General features: G+C 36.0%; 1 protein-coding gene across 4 annotated transcripts in view; it reads left to right on the forward strand.

Moving 5' to 3' along the window:
* Positions 1-15,559, forward strand: part of fndc1 (fibronectin type III domain containing 1) — a 97,349-nt gene that overhangs the window by 18,224 nt on the left and 63,566 nt on the right. For 3 of the 4 annotated variants that reach the window (XM_062034945.1, XM_062034948.1, XM_062034946.1), the window contains 2 exons: positions 365-543; positions 10,520-10,702. In XM_062034945.1, coding sequence (XP_061890929.1) covers positions 471-543; positions 10,520-10,702 — 256 coding nt within the window. In that variant the 5' untranslated portion in view covers positions 365-470. The remainder of the gene's footprint in view (positions 1-364; positions 544-10,519; positions 10,703-15,559) is intronic. The other variant, XM_062034947.1, reaches the window with a different exon arrangement.

The following is a 15,559-nucleotide window of genomic DNA, read 5'->3' on the forward strand; positions in this document are numbered from 1 at the left end:
TTTTTTTAATACAACTTTTTTTTTGGCCCGGTATTTTGGTTGTTTAAAATGTTTTTAAAGGGAATTCAGTAATATCTGGAACAACTAATCCCGCAATACAGTGTTTATGAAAACACCAGTGTATTAGCACGCCATCTAGAGGACCCCTTTGCCATTGAGCAGAATTACTGTGACGTCATGAACTGTTCTTCAAATATTGGTCACAAGAGGGAGCCATAAGGGAATATCCATCATAATAATGCTTTCATTAAGACATTTCTTTAATCAGCACCGAAGTGTATTCTAAATTCAAAGCAATAACTGATATGTATTTATTGATGATTATTTGATTTAAAACAACAAAATATTTGGCTTGTCTTTCCAGTGGGCGAGAGGCTCAAGTGGCTGCTGATGGGAGGGTCGCTGAGTTTCAGCCCCTCTGTGCTGGGCTGCTGGTGCGTCTCTCCTTGCATCTGTGCACCACACGCACCATGGCTCTGTGCGCAAGTAGCACGCTTTTGGCGCTTCTTGTCGCTTTCTGCACACCTGGAGGTGGATGGACAGGTAAAGTATTTGCTTTATTTTTGCAATAATCAGGTGCACATGTGTACATGCATGCTGAATTGTGATTCTTCCAGTTTGCTTTTTTGTAAGAAGCTGATGAAAGTGTTTTTATATTAAACAATGCATATAGTTAAGTTGTAAACAAAGTGATTATTGAGAAAGAATAACATGCAGAACTGATTTTTGGGGAGTTGCACCTTAATATTACTTAATTTAATCAATACCTTTTGAGTGGCAACTTTGCCTTGTAAAGTTCAATTTCATGTGTTGTTTTTTTTAGCATTTTTAATTCATAGTGGTCATCAGTTTTATTGCTTGTTGATTATTGGAGTTGAAGGAAAATCGGTGGACAGCAAATGTCTGGTATGTTTTTAAACTAACTTTTGAACATCTTTGCTTTAAGTACTGTACTTAGAAAAGTGCTACAAAAATGTAAAATATATCATGTTTATTATTATTTGTATTAGTCTTTTGTTATTATTATTATCATCACCATTATTAATTTTATTATTATTATTTTTATTTTATTATTATATTAAGTTGTAGTAGTAGTAGTATGGTTTTATATTGTATATATTATATTTTTAGGGAGATATACATGCAAAATATTATTACAAATATTTTATTTTAAATGTGACTCCTATTTATCAAGACTTTTTGATTTATCGACAGATTTTTTATTCATTGTTATTATTTGTATTAGTAATAGTAGTAAATTGTTCTCATATTTGTTATTCAAAAATTATCATAAGGAGATATTAATGCAAAATATTATAAATACAAAATAATATTTGTAAATATTGTCTTTTAAATATGACTCATTTTTAACGAGACTTTTTGATTTATTGGTGTATTTATTATTATTTTTATTAGTAATAATTATTTTAGTAATAGTACTATCATTTTATATTTTTATTATATAATTATCATATAAAGGTATACATGCAAAATAATATAAATACGGTTATAAATGCTGAATAATAATTGAAAGCATTTTCTTTAAAATGTGACTCATTTTTAGCGATACTTTTTTTAAGTATAAATAATTATAAGTTAAAATAAATGCAAAATTATATTTGAAAAAATGTTCTTTTAAATTTGACTCATTTTATCAAAATTTTCAGATTTTTGGACAATTTTGTATTAACTATAATTATTATTATTATTAGTAGTAGTAGTACTATAGTTTTTAAATGAAATAATTACCATGAACAGCTATGAATGCAAAACAAATATAAATGAAAATATGTTGCAAAATATTAGATTTTTTTTTAAATGTGACACATTTTTAATTGATACGTTTTAATTAATTCGCTGATTTCTATTAGCTTTTATTTTTACTATTATTAATATTAGTAGTAGTAGTATATTTTTCATATTCATTATTAAATCATTACAATAAGCATATGTAAGTGCTAAATAATATAAATTCAGTGCAAAATAATATTTAAAAAGGGTTTCTTTAAATATGATTCATTTTCATTTAAACTTTTTTATGTATTTATTTTTTGTTTTTTATTAGTAGTAATAGTCGTATATATTTTTCATATTTTTTAAATAATTATTATAAGAAGATATACATTAAAATTAATAAACAATGCAAATGTAAATGCAAAAAAATATTTCAAAAATATTTTTATTAAAAATTTGCCTCAATTTTATTGAGACGTTTTGATGTATTGGCTGGTTTTAATAAATTTTCATAATTTGCATACTTTTTATATTTTTTATTGAACAATTACTATAAGCATACATAAATGCAAAGATAATATACTTTAAATGCAAAATATAGGCAAATAATATTTGAAAATATTTTATTGTATATGTGATTAATTTTGGAGACGTTTTGATTTATTGGTTGATTTGTGTTATTTGTTGTATTATAATATATATATTATAGACCCCAATACAGTACTGCGCTGAAGGGCAAAATATACGTTCCTTTTAAGGACAAACCTATCCATCCATCCATTTTCTACCGCTCGTCCCTTTCGGGGTCGCGGGGGGTGCTGTAGCCTATCTTAGCTGCATTCGGGCGGAAGGTGGGGTACATCCTGGACAAGTCACCACCTCATCGCATGGCCAACACAGATAGACAGACAACATTCACACTCACTTTCACACACTTGGTCCAGTTTTTTTTGTGTTGATTGAGACTTTTTATTAGTAGGTTGTACAGTGCAGTACATATTCCGTACAATTGACCACTAAATGGTAACACCCGAATAAGTTTTTCAACTTGTTTAAGTCGGGGTCCACTGAAATTGATTCATGATACAGATATATACTATCATATATACTATCATCATAATACAGTCATCACATAAGATAATCACATAACCTAACATACTACAAATTTCCAAATTACATTATTTCTATTGGAATTTGGGAAAAATGTCAGTTATGTGATTCATTGCAAAAATATCCTTAAAAAATATCCCTGAAACAAAAGCGATAAAATAAAAAAAGATGTCTAAAACAGTACACTTTGGAATTTGTGAAAAGTGACTCAGCAATGGTTTTCCCAAGTTAACATTCCTCTGCATCTTTGTGTTGTATTTTTTTTTTGTACTTATTCACCGCTCACACTTGGGAGCTCCGTAATGCAATCTTGGGTCACTGGTGCTTGGCCTCCAAGTGTAGTTCACAGTTAAAAGGCTCCCTTCTGGGGCATTTTTTTTTACAGTAGTTGTTAAGGGAGAAGTGAGTGTTGCCCATTGACTTTCTCTATTCACATGTAATCAGCTTGTCAGTGTAATATTTATCAAGTCATCTAATGAAACCAGGCCTGTAAGTGTATCGGGACACCTTGGCAACAGGAGAACAGAGGCGTAGTGTACTTGGATAATGTCACTGCAACTCCTCCTGGAAAGTAGGAAAGTAAGTGAGACAGAGGAGAAGGAGGCGATCATGTCTTTGCAAGCCAGTGGAATTTAATTTCCCTGGCTCACTGAACATGCTGGATTCCTGTAGGAGCTTTCTCTAGAGGCTTGAAGAGGAATTTTAGCGACTTTTGCTGTTTTGACAGAAAACGTGACTGCACTTTAAGGCAGAAAGAAGATTTCTCTAATCCTTCCACACAGCTCAAGGTGTGTTTAAAGGGGATTTGCACTTTTGGAGGGGGAATTATACGTATCATTCACAATCCCTATGTAAGACAAGAACACATATGTTTTAATTTTTTTAGGCACTCTGAATAGTAAATAATGGAACATATAGGAGTCGCTCTATTCTGCCCACAAAGCTCTTAAAAACACATTCAAACACCTCTATTAAGGTTTCATACTGTACATGCTGTAAGTATATATGTAATGTAGTAACAGGCACATTCATAATAACATCTAATATTGACGTATTTTGCTCCTTTTAAGCATATGCGGCGCAATAATTTAAAAAACGCATCACAACATTTGCTTTTTTTCTTTAACTGATTATTACTCACTGATGACTTCATGAGAGCCAGCAAACAAAATAAAACATCACTTACTGTACAATGTCTGCGGTCATTAGGATGCCGACTGATATGGCTCATAACCCTTGTAAAGACCAAGTGTCATTTCGTGTCTTTCTCTCCATTACCGGGTCTAAATTGGCTGTCAATTTGTACTAACTTGTCGGATTACCTAATATCAGCGTGAGAGGCATGATTTATGATTTAGCGAGCACCGAGGCGAGGAACAGCTCACCAGTCGATGATGTCAACATGGCCACAATAGCTTGTTATCACGGCGCCGCTATAACTAGTTTGTCTGTGTTATAATAGCAATATCACTAATACTTATATTAGTGTATAAATAGTATAAATATTCAAGTCATGAAATGTAAATTAAGTATTTTTGGCGGTTTTTGGATGTTTTTTTTATTGGGTTTTATGGGCAGAATAGAGGACTTCCCATTGACTCCATTGCAAGCAGTATTTACATTTATTCACAAGTTCGAATGCATTAAAAAAAAAAAAAACATCTGTTATCATGACTTTCATTTTGATTGTGAACGATAGGCAAAATTCCCAAAACAAGTGCAGTTCTCCTTCAACAACCTGACATGCTGTCGAGTCGTCCGACAACACCGCCTGCATCTTACTTGACTGCCTGCCCGAGCTGCCAGCGATGACATGTCCTGTGTCATGAAGTCATGTCATGGCAGCGCTCCAAAGGTTTAAACAAGTACCATCTGGGCCACAAGCACACCTGTCACAACGCTGATGAGCCTGAAAGGTTGAATGCAGTTGGGTCTGGAAGGCTGTTACACCTCCAATTTGTTTGGATTTTGAGGCAACTTTTTCCCATAGGAAGTAGTGGAAATGTAAATAATCAGTTACAGAGTGAACCTGTAACGTAAAGGCATATATGTTTTGTTTCTTATACTCAGAGAACTTTGTTAGGTACTGTATATTAGTTGTTTGTTGTTGTTACATAAAGATATTTACACAGTGTTTCTCAAACATTTTCTGTTACGCCACATAGGAAGAAGAAAATATTTCACGCCCCCCCCCACTCTTCACCGTGACTATAAATAGTATAATTGTGTGAATACTCCAAAGCTTTCACAAAATTTTCAACTTCATCTTCTCCAGATTTTGGCGTGCTCTACCTTCCACATTTTTCACCCGATTCAAACCGTTCCAACTTCAAACTGTTCAGCCTATTCGGGAATCGCGAGCTTTCCCTTGAAAAATTCCAAAAATTCCCAGATTTTCCAGAATTTCAGGTTTTCCGGGACATCTTTCTCATTCAAAATGAATTGGCCAATTTTCAAACTTCCACCATTTCCAAATTTTTCAACCTATTAATACCATTCCACCTTCAACACATTCCACCATCCTGGAAATTCAAACTACTTTTTTTCCAAGTTCAAAAAAATTCCAGGAGTTTCCAAAATTCCTGGTTTTCCAAACCCCTATTTCCACCCTATTTTCTGGTGACTACATCCACATTTTTCAACCCACTTCAACCGTTCCACTGTCAAAGCATTCCTCTTAATTAGGAAAAAAAACTAAGTTGTTTTTTGAACTGCAAAAATTCCCGTTTTTTCCCAAAATTCCAGGAATTCCGTAATACCGTTTTTCAATTCAACATGTTACTACTTCAGCATTCCTTGACCGATTTGAAAAATTCCAACACCAACCATTTCAACTCATTCAGACCATTCAAGTCTCTTTTTTTTTTTACCATTTTCCCAAAAATTCCCGCTTTTCCCGAAATTCCCATTGAAATCAAATGTTCCCACATTTCCCACATTTTTCATCTGATTGAAACAGTTCCAACTTCATCCTGTTCAGGAATTGTGTGCTCTACTTCAACAATTAGTCATTTTGAAGTTCAATTTCAGCATTGGAGCATTAACACTCAATTCCTTTAGGAATAGCTTCATCTAGTTTGTCTATAAAATTGTTATAACTATACCTCTGCATAACATTGTAAGCTTATTAACATCAAAGGAAAAAAGGCACCGGTCTTCCACAGTGGTTACAGTGAAGCCAAGGGCTACATACTCGTCATCATATTCTGGTACGGCAAAAAAAAGCATGTTCTCCGAGGTCACGCCTGCCCCTCTTTTTCAGAAGGACTGATTTACATGAAGATGGCTGACTTGTCGGGTTCATCAGGTTGGGCCACGCCTAGAATGTGACACGTCACAACGGTCAGATGATATATCTTATGAAGACTGCAGTTGTTAGTTGAAACATAACAAGGTTCAAACTAAATCTGATATACCAAACAATCTAAATAAATGGAAACAAAACATATGTTGAGAAGACGAAATAAATCTATTCAAAGGCAATTTTCTATATAATTCATTGCTATCAAACAAAGGTAAAACAAGTTGGGCACTGAAATGTTATGCAGGGTCAAAATGAGACACAATTAAATAAATACATCTTTAAGTAACTACTTAAATGTGTTGTTATAGTTAGATTATAGTTAGAATGAAACACATAAGTGTGTTTTTAAATGTGGCATTATTTAATGTAAAAGTACATAATTTAATCATTATTTAATTGTATTAATTCATTAATTTATTGTCTGTGAAACTCAGCCATCAAAGTCAGTGGGAAGGGCTAACACGAATCTAGTCTAATGCCTGAAACTTTGAAAGCCTTTCAAAACAAAAATTATTTACTTGTATTTTTTTGGGAGTTGCTGTTAGATGTTTTATACTAGGCAAAGTACCGTATTTTTCGGACTATAAGTCGCAGTTTTTTTCATAGTTTGGCCGGGGGTACGACTTACACTCAGGAGCAACTTATGTGTGAAATTATTAACACATTACCGTAAAATATCAAATAATATTCTTTAGCTCATTCACGTAAGAGACTAGACGTATAAGATTTAATCGTATTTAGCAATTAGGAGTGACAGATTGTTTGGTAAACGTGTAGCATGTTCTATATGTTATAGTTATTTGAATGACTCTTGCCATAATATGTTACGTTAACATACATTTATTTAGTATTTTGACTTTAACTTTATTATGGTAATATTTTGACTTCATGGTGAGGCTTCTCTAGCTCACCCATTGTGCTCGTGAGCACGAGCCATATATGATATGTAACTTGACTTCAATGTCATATTTACGGCAGAACTCTTAAAATTCTGAGATTTTATGTTTGTAATTCTATGACTTTTTTCCTCATAGTTACCATAATTTAATGTGGTTTTCGACAGTATTTTATAATTATATGACTATTATTATAATATTAAGCCTTTTTTTTCATAAGATGTGCATTTTTATTTGTATTATTAACCTTTTTAATTACTTATCTACTTATTTGTTGTTCTATTCCTATATTGTTATAATGTTTCATCTTTGACTTTTTATAGACAAATATTTTTTCCACTACTCCTGGCTCGCTGATGTGTAAATATGACTTCACATATGTGCATGAACTCATTGGCCAGTGCTAAAACACCCTAGGCTGTTGCCTTACCTTACTCACAAATCAACATTCAGCAATCAATTATAGAAAGACAGGATTTCTTCTGGCATTGTGCTGATTGATGTGCTGGTGTTAATGTCTGCAGCCAGAGGGCAACAATCATTCTTCGTCATAAAGAACCACCAACATGAAATAGTTAACTTAAGGTCAGGTGGAAAGGAATACCCATATAGGTGCCACAAGGAATTCTGTAGCCTCTGGCATAATTTGACATGAAACCTGACACAGAGAAAATACATGAATGGGAACCATATATATGCACATTTTTGACAATGATTAAATTAGAGATGCTGATATTTAAACCCCGGCAGGTGCACAAAATGTGACTTTCTGTTGCGCAACCAGCCCTAAAACATAACACAGGGTTCGTACGGGTGCTTAAAAACCTTGAAAATGCTTGGATTTTAATGCTGTGTTTCAAGGTTTGAAAAATTCTTGAAGTTTGGGTGAAGTGCTTGTAAATGCTTGGAAATGTCAATCATATTTCTCGGCAGTCTAACTCGATAGGCTAATTATAAAATGAAAAAAAGTAAAATAAGTTTCCTTAAAAATGAAAGCTACACGCTTGAGCTGTTGGCTTTGCACGAGCCCTTACATTAGGTTGTTATGTACCGTATTTTCCGCACCATAAGCCGCACCTAAAAACCACAATTTTTCTCAAAAGCTGACAGTGCGGCTAATAACCCGGTGCGCCTTATATATGGATTAATATTAATATTTATTTTCATAAAGTTTAGGTCTCGCAACTACGGTAAACAGCCGCCATCTTTTTTCCCCGTAGAAGAGGAAGCGCTTCTTCTTCTACGGTAAGCAACCGCCCCCATAGAAGAGGAAGCGCTTCTTCTTCTACTGTAAGCAACCGCCAAGGTGAGCACCCGCCCCCGTAGAAGAAGAAGCGCGCGGATATTACGTTTCATTTCATTTGTGTGTTTCTGTAAAGACCACAAAATGTCTCCTACTAAGAGACACGCGTACAAGGTTCCACTGACTTTTGATATTCGTGTGAACCGCACTGTGGATACAACGGGAACACGTACGGTGAATATTCGCACCACAGGGAATGAGAAGTCGTCTTTCACTGTGGTTCTAGCTTGCCATGCTAACGGCCAGAAACTCCCACCCACGGTGATATTCAAAAGGAAGACCTTGCCAAAAGAGAACTTTCCAGCCGGCGTCTTCATAAAAGCTAACTTGAAGGGATGGGTGGATGAAGAAAAAATGAGCGAAGAGACCGGGTGACTTTTTTCACGCAGCTCCGTCCCTGTTGATCTATGACTTCATGCGCGTCCACATCACAGATGGTGTCAAAAAACAAGTGAAGCACACCGAAGAAGAATAATTCGAGGGATTTGTGGATGAGTAATAACTTCAGAAAGTGAGCTTTAAATGTTTATTTTGTGTGTTGTGTGACACTAACGTATGAGCAACGTTGAGTTATTGATGTTGCTATTGCTCTGCACTATTTTGAGTGTTACTATTTTTGTGATTGCAATTTTGCACATTACATTTTGGGAGTGAACAGAGTTGTTAGAACGCTGGTTTGTAATATATTATTAAAGTTTGACTGACCTATCTGACTGTTTTTTTGACATTCCCTTTAGCGTAGCGTAGGTGCGGCTAATAACACGGGGCGGCTAATAGGTAAACAAAGTTTTGAAATATGCCATTCATTGAAGGTGCGGCTTACAACACGGGGCGGCTTATGGTGCGGAAAATACGGTATATACGGCTATGTGTCGCCCACAAGAGGACAGTGGTGCATCGGTCCATCATGCCGGGAGGTTGTCGTTTTAATGAACATTGGATGGACAATGACGTGTAGCCTGCTGCAAAGTATGCAAAAAGGAAATCCTGCTTTTCACAATGGGAGAGTCTGCTCTCTCGAGTCATATGAAAGGTAAGCCACGGAAATTACTAGCCCTACAAGTTAACTAACGTTAGCTAAAGTTTTGTTTTCTAACCTTTTTGTACAGGCTAAACTGTGAGATCAGCACTAGATTATGTGTTAATTACGGACAGTTATTACGAGCTATGAAAGGAAAAAAGCGAGCGTTTGTAAATGATAAATTATCATGTTAAGAACTTCCCTCAACTAAAAATCGATTTGTTTTCATAGCCACAGTTATAAGGCTAGATATGCTTAAAGGTGGCGGAGGTGTTGTGAAACAAACAAAATACTTTCCTTTAATTTATTATCCTTATATTAATGTGGAACAGTTTTGTTAATAAATGAGTGAAATTTACATTTTGAGGGTGCGTGTATTTGTATCACATTATGCAGTTTACAAGCACAAATACGGTGTGAATCAATCCGTGCTGTTCGATGTTATTGAGTGCTGTAAGTAAGAAAAATAACAAGAAATTTGAAAAACAACACAAATGGAGACACGTTTGCAAACACCAATGACATTGAATAGTCTACAGACACTGCTTCATTTTCTATGCCCCATTCAGTTAATGATAACTACTGGTTCAATGTTAGGTTTAGGTTTTACCAGATTTTCCGTATGTTTCCTAAAGACCTCAAACAACAAGGCTATGGATTGATTTACTACACTGGTTTTCGCCTTTTGAAGGGTACTGGAAAAACTGGAAAATTGATCTTGAAAGTCCTTAAAAAGTGCTTGAATTTGGCCATGGAAAAAGTGTACGAACCCTGATAACAGCATCACTGGTGGCTCTGGCTTGTAATGGTAGTTTTTAGTTGGGTTATTGGGGTTCAAGGCAAAGTCGTTTGGGTGGAGCTACAGGTCAGCGCTTGGGGATTTTTGTGGCATGGTGAGAGGTGCTCTTGTAAAAGCTGAAACACAGCGGAGAACCTCAGGGCTTACTTGCATATGTGTCGTCTTCTTGTGTGAACATGTGTGTCCCATATCTTTTTAGCCTTCAAACATACTCTCACACCTAATTATCTTTAAGTTAGCTGCTTGAACTGATTTTGATCAGTGGTTGTCTTGAACAATAACAAGAAAAGACATCGTCCAAAAATACTTTTTATGGAGACACCAATGTATCCATGTATGATTTTCATTCCAGCAGAGAAACCCTTGAGGTCACATCATGGGAAGCCAACTTCAATGGATAAGAGCCTGAGGGAGAGCTGGGAGCCTTCTATTCTTCTTGATGGAAGACCTGTGGTCAGCGGCAACAGACCAATGAGAACTCATCGCTACGCTCGCATGGGCAAGGAGAGCCGCTCCCACCTAGTGGAGGATGTAGGTAAGATAGTCACTGAATGACTGACAAGATGGAACTAATAATAATGAGAAAGTTCAAGTGGAGGTTTGTTGTGCTACGATCCTAAGCACGGAAGACGATGATTATTGTGAGCTTCAGGGTTTTAGGGTCTTAAATCATTCCCGACCTTGGCCTGCTGTCTAGACTACACATTGCTGCACGGACAGCGTGGCTTGCTATAATAGTTATTCCATTTTCCTCTTTACTTGGAATCTTCCGGCCATACTTCAATAGTGATTGTAGCCAGCCCGTCCTCTGTTTGTTGTGATTACTGTACTTGTGTGTCTTCACAGAGTATTAGGGCCATGGAGAAAAGGGTTGGGGGAGTAATATTACGAGTAAAAAAAGGCAAGAATAAAGGTCCGAAACTGAAGTCGATAAAAAGTTGTAATGTTACGAAAATAAAGTTGTAATACTACGAGAAAAGAGTAGAGTCGTAATAATGTGAGAGAAAGTGGTCCTTTTTGGGGCAGTTTTCGACTAAGCCAGATTTTCATAGATTAATCTGATTCGTTAATTTTTGCCCATAGTCGAAATCAGGCATCTTTGTATGTTAGCATGTATGCTACATGTATGCTAGCAGAAATACAGCTAATGGGGATCCCCACAAATAATATCTCCTTCACAAATGTTTTACCTCTGAAAGGACACTAAGGTATACAAAAACATTGCAGAGATTGGATAGTTAATTAAGGTCTTCGGATTGGTCCCGCTGGGCTTCGCTTCGGCTCTGGCATTTTGCAGAGAAAACGATCAAACTTGACTATTTAGAGAAATCGAACATCGTAACAAAGTTTCCTTCCGTAAGTGAACCTGAAGAGAGATCATTACCGTTTCCAGTCGGGAGCAGTGAGGGAGACTTCCTGTCTGAACAAACTTCTTCTGCCCACGCCGAGTCCATTTTTTGTTGAGACCTACTAAGGCCAATGGCGGATTTTGGTGTTTGATGTGGGGCTTGTCCCGATGGCCCTTTCTCAGAACATCCTCCCAAAACACAAGATCAATTGCGGTCATCATGTCTTCTTAAAACATAGGTAAACTATTTTTGTTTGCAAACAAAAATATTTTTTTGTCTGACAATTTAGACTTTGTCAGAGCTGTCGTTGCTTCCTGGTGTCAACTTGGTCGCGGAACTTAAATTTTCTGTTTTTAAAAATCAATCAATCAATCAATGTTTATTTATATAGCCCTAAATCATAAGTGTCTCAAAGGGCTGCACAAGCCACAACGACATCCTCGGTACAAAGCCCACATAAGGGCAAGGAAAACTCACCCCAGTGGGACGTCGATGTGAATGACTATGAGAAACCTTGGAGAGGACCGCATATGTGGGGGGTGGGGGGGTTAGACACATCACAACAGGAAGCAACGACAATTGAATGTCTGACAATTTGACTGCAATGTCAATAGTCAAATCAAATTCTCCGAATGCAATAGTCGACTATTGTAAGCACCAGTAATTTTACAAAAATAAAGTTGAAATGATAGTATTGTTAAATAATATGCCAAAAAATCTAAAGTTGCAATGTTACTATGAGATTAAGTAATAAAGTGAAGACAAGTGGTAACATTATCAGGAGAAAGTTGTGTAGTGAAAAAGTTAGAATATGAGTAATACAAGAAAAAATCATAACCACAGTGAAGTAGTATTTTTGTAAGAAAAATGGGTAATATTAATAATACATTTGTAAAGATACAGTAACACAGTTGTAAAGGTAGTTAACAGGGTAAAGTTGTAATCCTGCAAGAAAATGTTACAAGGGTAAAGTAGAAATATTATGACAATAAAGTTGTTAGGTTATGAGTGTAATAAAGTTGTAACTAGGAGTGTAATGATTAACCAATATATAGATTTACATTCCTTAGATTCAACTACATCGACCTGTGCCCTGTAAATTTGTCTTCCGGAAGATAAGTATCGAACCAACATCGTTTGAAAAGGAATGGATTTTATCCGTATTAGAAAAAGGAAAACATTAGATTAAAGATCAGCAGACTTTCTATTAAGTTTACTACTTTTAATTATAAGGACATTAAACGTTAGTCAAATCTGTCTGCCCGTCTGTGGCGTCATCGCCATCAGTCTGCAAAACAAGAATACCGGATTATTTACAATGGCCGAGAAAAGTAACAAGAAATGCAAACGCGACAAGACAATATCATAAATTACAACACAACATTTTTCAGCTACAGCACGATTGCAAAAGCCACAACAAATACAAACGCCACAATGCAAATTTAAGCCATAAAGAACGCAAAAAACTCGACGGAAGTGACAGCAGAGCAAGCTATGGTGACGGACCAACTTCCTGAACATAGTATGTAAGTATTTAGGGGGGGTAACGATTGATCGATACATAGATCGATTTATATTCTTGCATTTCAAGTTTATCGGTCTGTGCTCGGCAAAATTGCCTTCCGGAAGATAGGTATCGATCCAAGAATGTTTTAAAAGGGAATTGATTGATTTTATTGACACTAGGAAAACATTGGCTTTAAAAATGGCAGACTATATATGAAGTTTAACACTTTTTAAAACAAGGAAGTTAAACGTTAAGTCTATTTTTCCCGTCTGTGACTTCACCAAAACAAAAAAAGCGGATAGCTTGCACGATTGCAAAAGCCATAACAAATGCAAACAACGCAACACAAAAATTTAAAGCCCCAACACAACTTTAAGCTACAAAAGACATGCCCGCTACACCGGAAGTGACAGCGGGGCAAGTTAGGCAACGCACTGACTTCCACAACAACATGAAGTGTAACACACAACATGCAAATTCTCTTTTAAGGAGAAGTAATTTCATCAGAATCAAATATGGATGAAGGAGGCAATGGAAATTAGGAAGGGAGGCGCCAACACCATCAAATGTGTTTTATGACTGAAAAAGTGGTTTACTTACTTTTTATTACACAGTTTTCAACTTTCTGTCTCAGAAAGTCGGTGAGTCGCCAAAACTTGTCCACTGTCACTTCCGTTCTGTCTTTGTATTGTCATGTTTTGGCTTATAGTTGTTGTGTTATGTGTTATTGCGTTATGTTATTGTTTTGTGGCTTTTGCATTTTTCATGACTTTTCTCTGCTATTGTAGCTGTTTAATGAAATGAGAGTATAGCAGCAGGTCAAACCGCTGCTTATTTGAACTGAATAAATTTTGTTGCATTTAATTTTTTATATTAATTAATTTTGTATTTGTACTATTTTTATGTCAAAAAACAACAGTAAAAGTAGCAGCTAAACCTACTGTTAATTCAACCAGAGGAGATGTTGGTTAAACTCCATTTTTAATATTGTATTATTTTTAATTTGTAAAACAACAGCAAGAGTAGCAGGTACATCTACTGTTAAAATGTTGGTTACTGTACTTTTATTAAAAATTGCTTGAATGTTGAAAATGTGAGCAGAAAAGGTTTCCTCTTGTTAATTCAACCTAATGTGTTGGTTGAAGTATATTTAAATACGCTGTGAATGTACTGGCTATTAATTGATGTTTACTTAATTGTTTGTATCCATAATTCATGTATTCCCCTAGAAGAAAAAACACGTATATAGACAACTTCACCTATAGTGTCCAGTATCCAGTATTTATTTCACAGTCACACTGGTGGAAATTTTTTGCAAAGAAGTTACTGAATCGGTTTCAACCAAGTGAATCGTTTTGGATCGTATTGTTCTAATAAAATATCGGCCCTAAATCGAATCGGTAACCACAAATTCTGAACTGAATCATTACACACCTAGTCATAATAGAAGACAAAAAGTTCCAAAAACGTGTTCATAGTGTATCAAAAAGACATTTTCTTCTTTGAGTTCACATGTGCAGTGTAGTAACCTTGCCATCCGCAACAGCCGATAAGTCGTAAATGTCTGGAATTGTGCCTTTCCAAAACAGAAACAAATCCTTGCAGATTGTGTGTTATTTCCTCAGTAGTGTCGTAAATAACACCGTGGCACTAACCTTTGCATCGTAAATGTGTCTGGAAAGCTACTGTTGGAACATCAAAGGCAGGTTTGCTTTGAAATGGGAAGAGCGACACTGAATACGATGGGGAGAAAGAGACTGGGGGGGAAAAAACAGTGAAGGAAACTTCTGACCAATTCCCCGGAGAAAACAATGAGTACGGTAAAGGTTAGTTAGCAGAGTGATGGCACACCAAAGTTGTACTGAACATCCCTAAAGAAAATGACCTCAAAAGAAAATGACCTCAGTGACCAAAACATGAGGAACACAAGAGCTGTGTATTAGAACCTTCCAATTTTAAGAAAATAATAATAATAACAGTATTTTTTTTTGTAAAAGAACCTACTGTCTTTACGGAGAGAAAGCTCACTTTTGATTGACAGTATTTGCTCTGATCTGATGTCTCCTTTGTCCCACACGCCATTCGACTGTACAACTCCTCTCTGGGGGGAGGGGGGGTACTAGGATGACAGGGGATGCAAAACAATAACAGTGAAATACTTTTTCATAACATGGTCACTACTGCCTAGTTTCTCTTGTTATATTCTTATTTTACTGTTATATTTTTATTCTCATTGTTGCATTTTTTCGGCGTGGCGAAGTTGGTAGAGTGGCCGGGCCAGCAATCGGAGGGTTGCTGGTTACTGGGGTTCAATCCCCACCTTGTCACGTCCGTTGTGTCCTTGGGCAAGACACTTCACCCTTGCTCCTGATGGCTGCTGGTTAGCGCCTTGCATGGCAGCTCCCGCCATCAGTGTGTGAATGTGTGTGTGAATGGGTGAATGTAGAAATACTGTCAAAGCGCCTTGAGTACCTTGAAGGTAGAAAAGCGCTATACAAGTATAACCCATTTATATTGTAATATTTTTCTATTTTGT

Source organism: Entelurus aequoreus, linkage group LG23 (assembly GCF_033978785.1).
Source record: "Entelurus aequoreus isolate RoL-2023_Sb linkage group LG23, RoL_Eaeq_v1.1, whole genome shotgun sequence".
In the NCBI taxonomy this organism is placed as follows: domain Eukaryota; kingdom Metazoa; phylum Chordata; class Actinopteri; order Syngnathiformes; family Syngnathidae; genus Entelurus; species Entelurus aequoreus.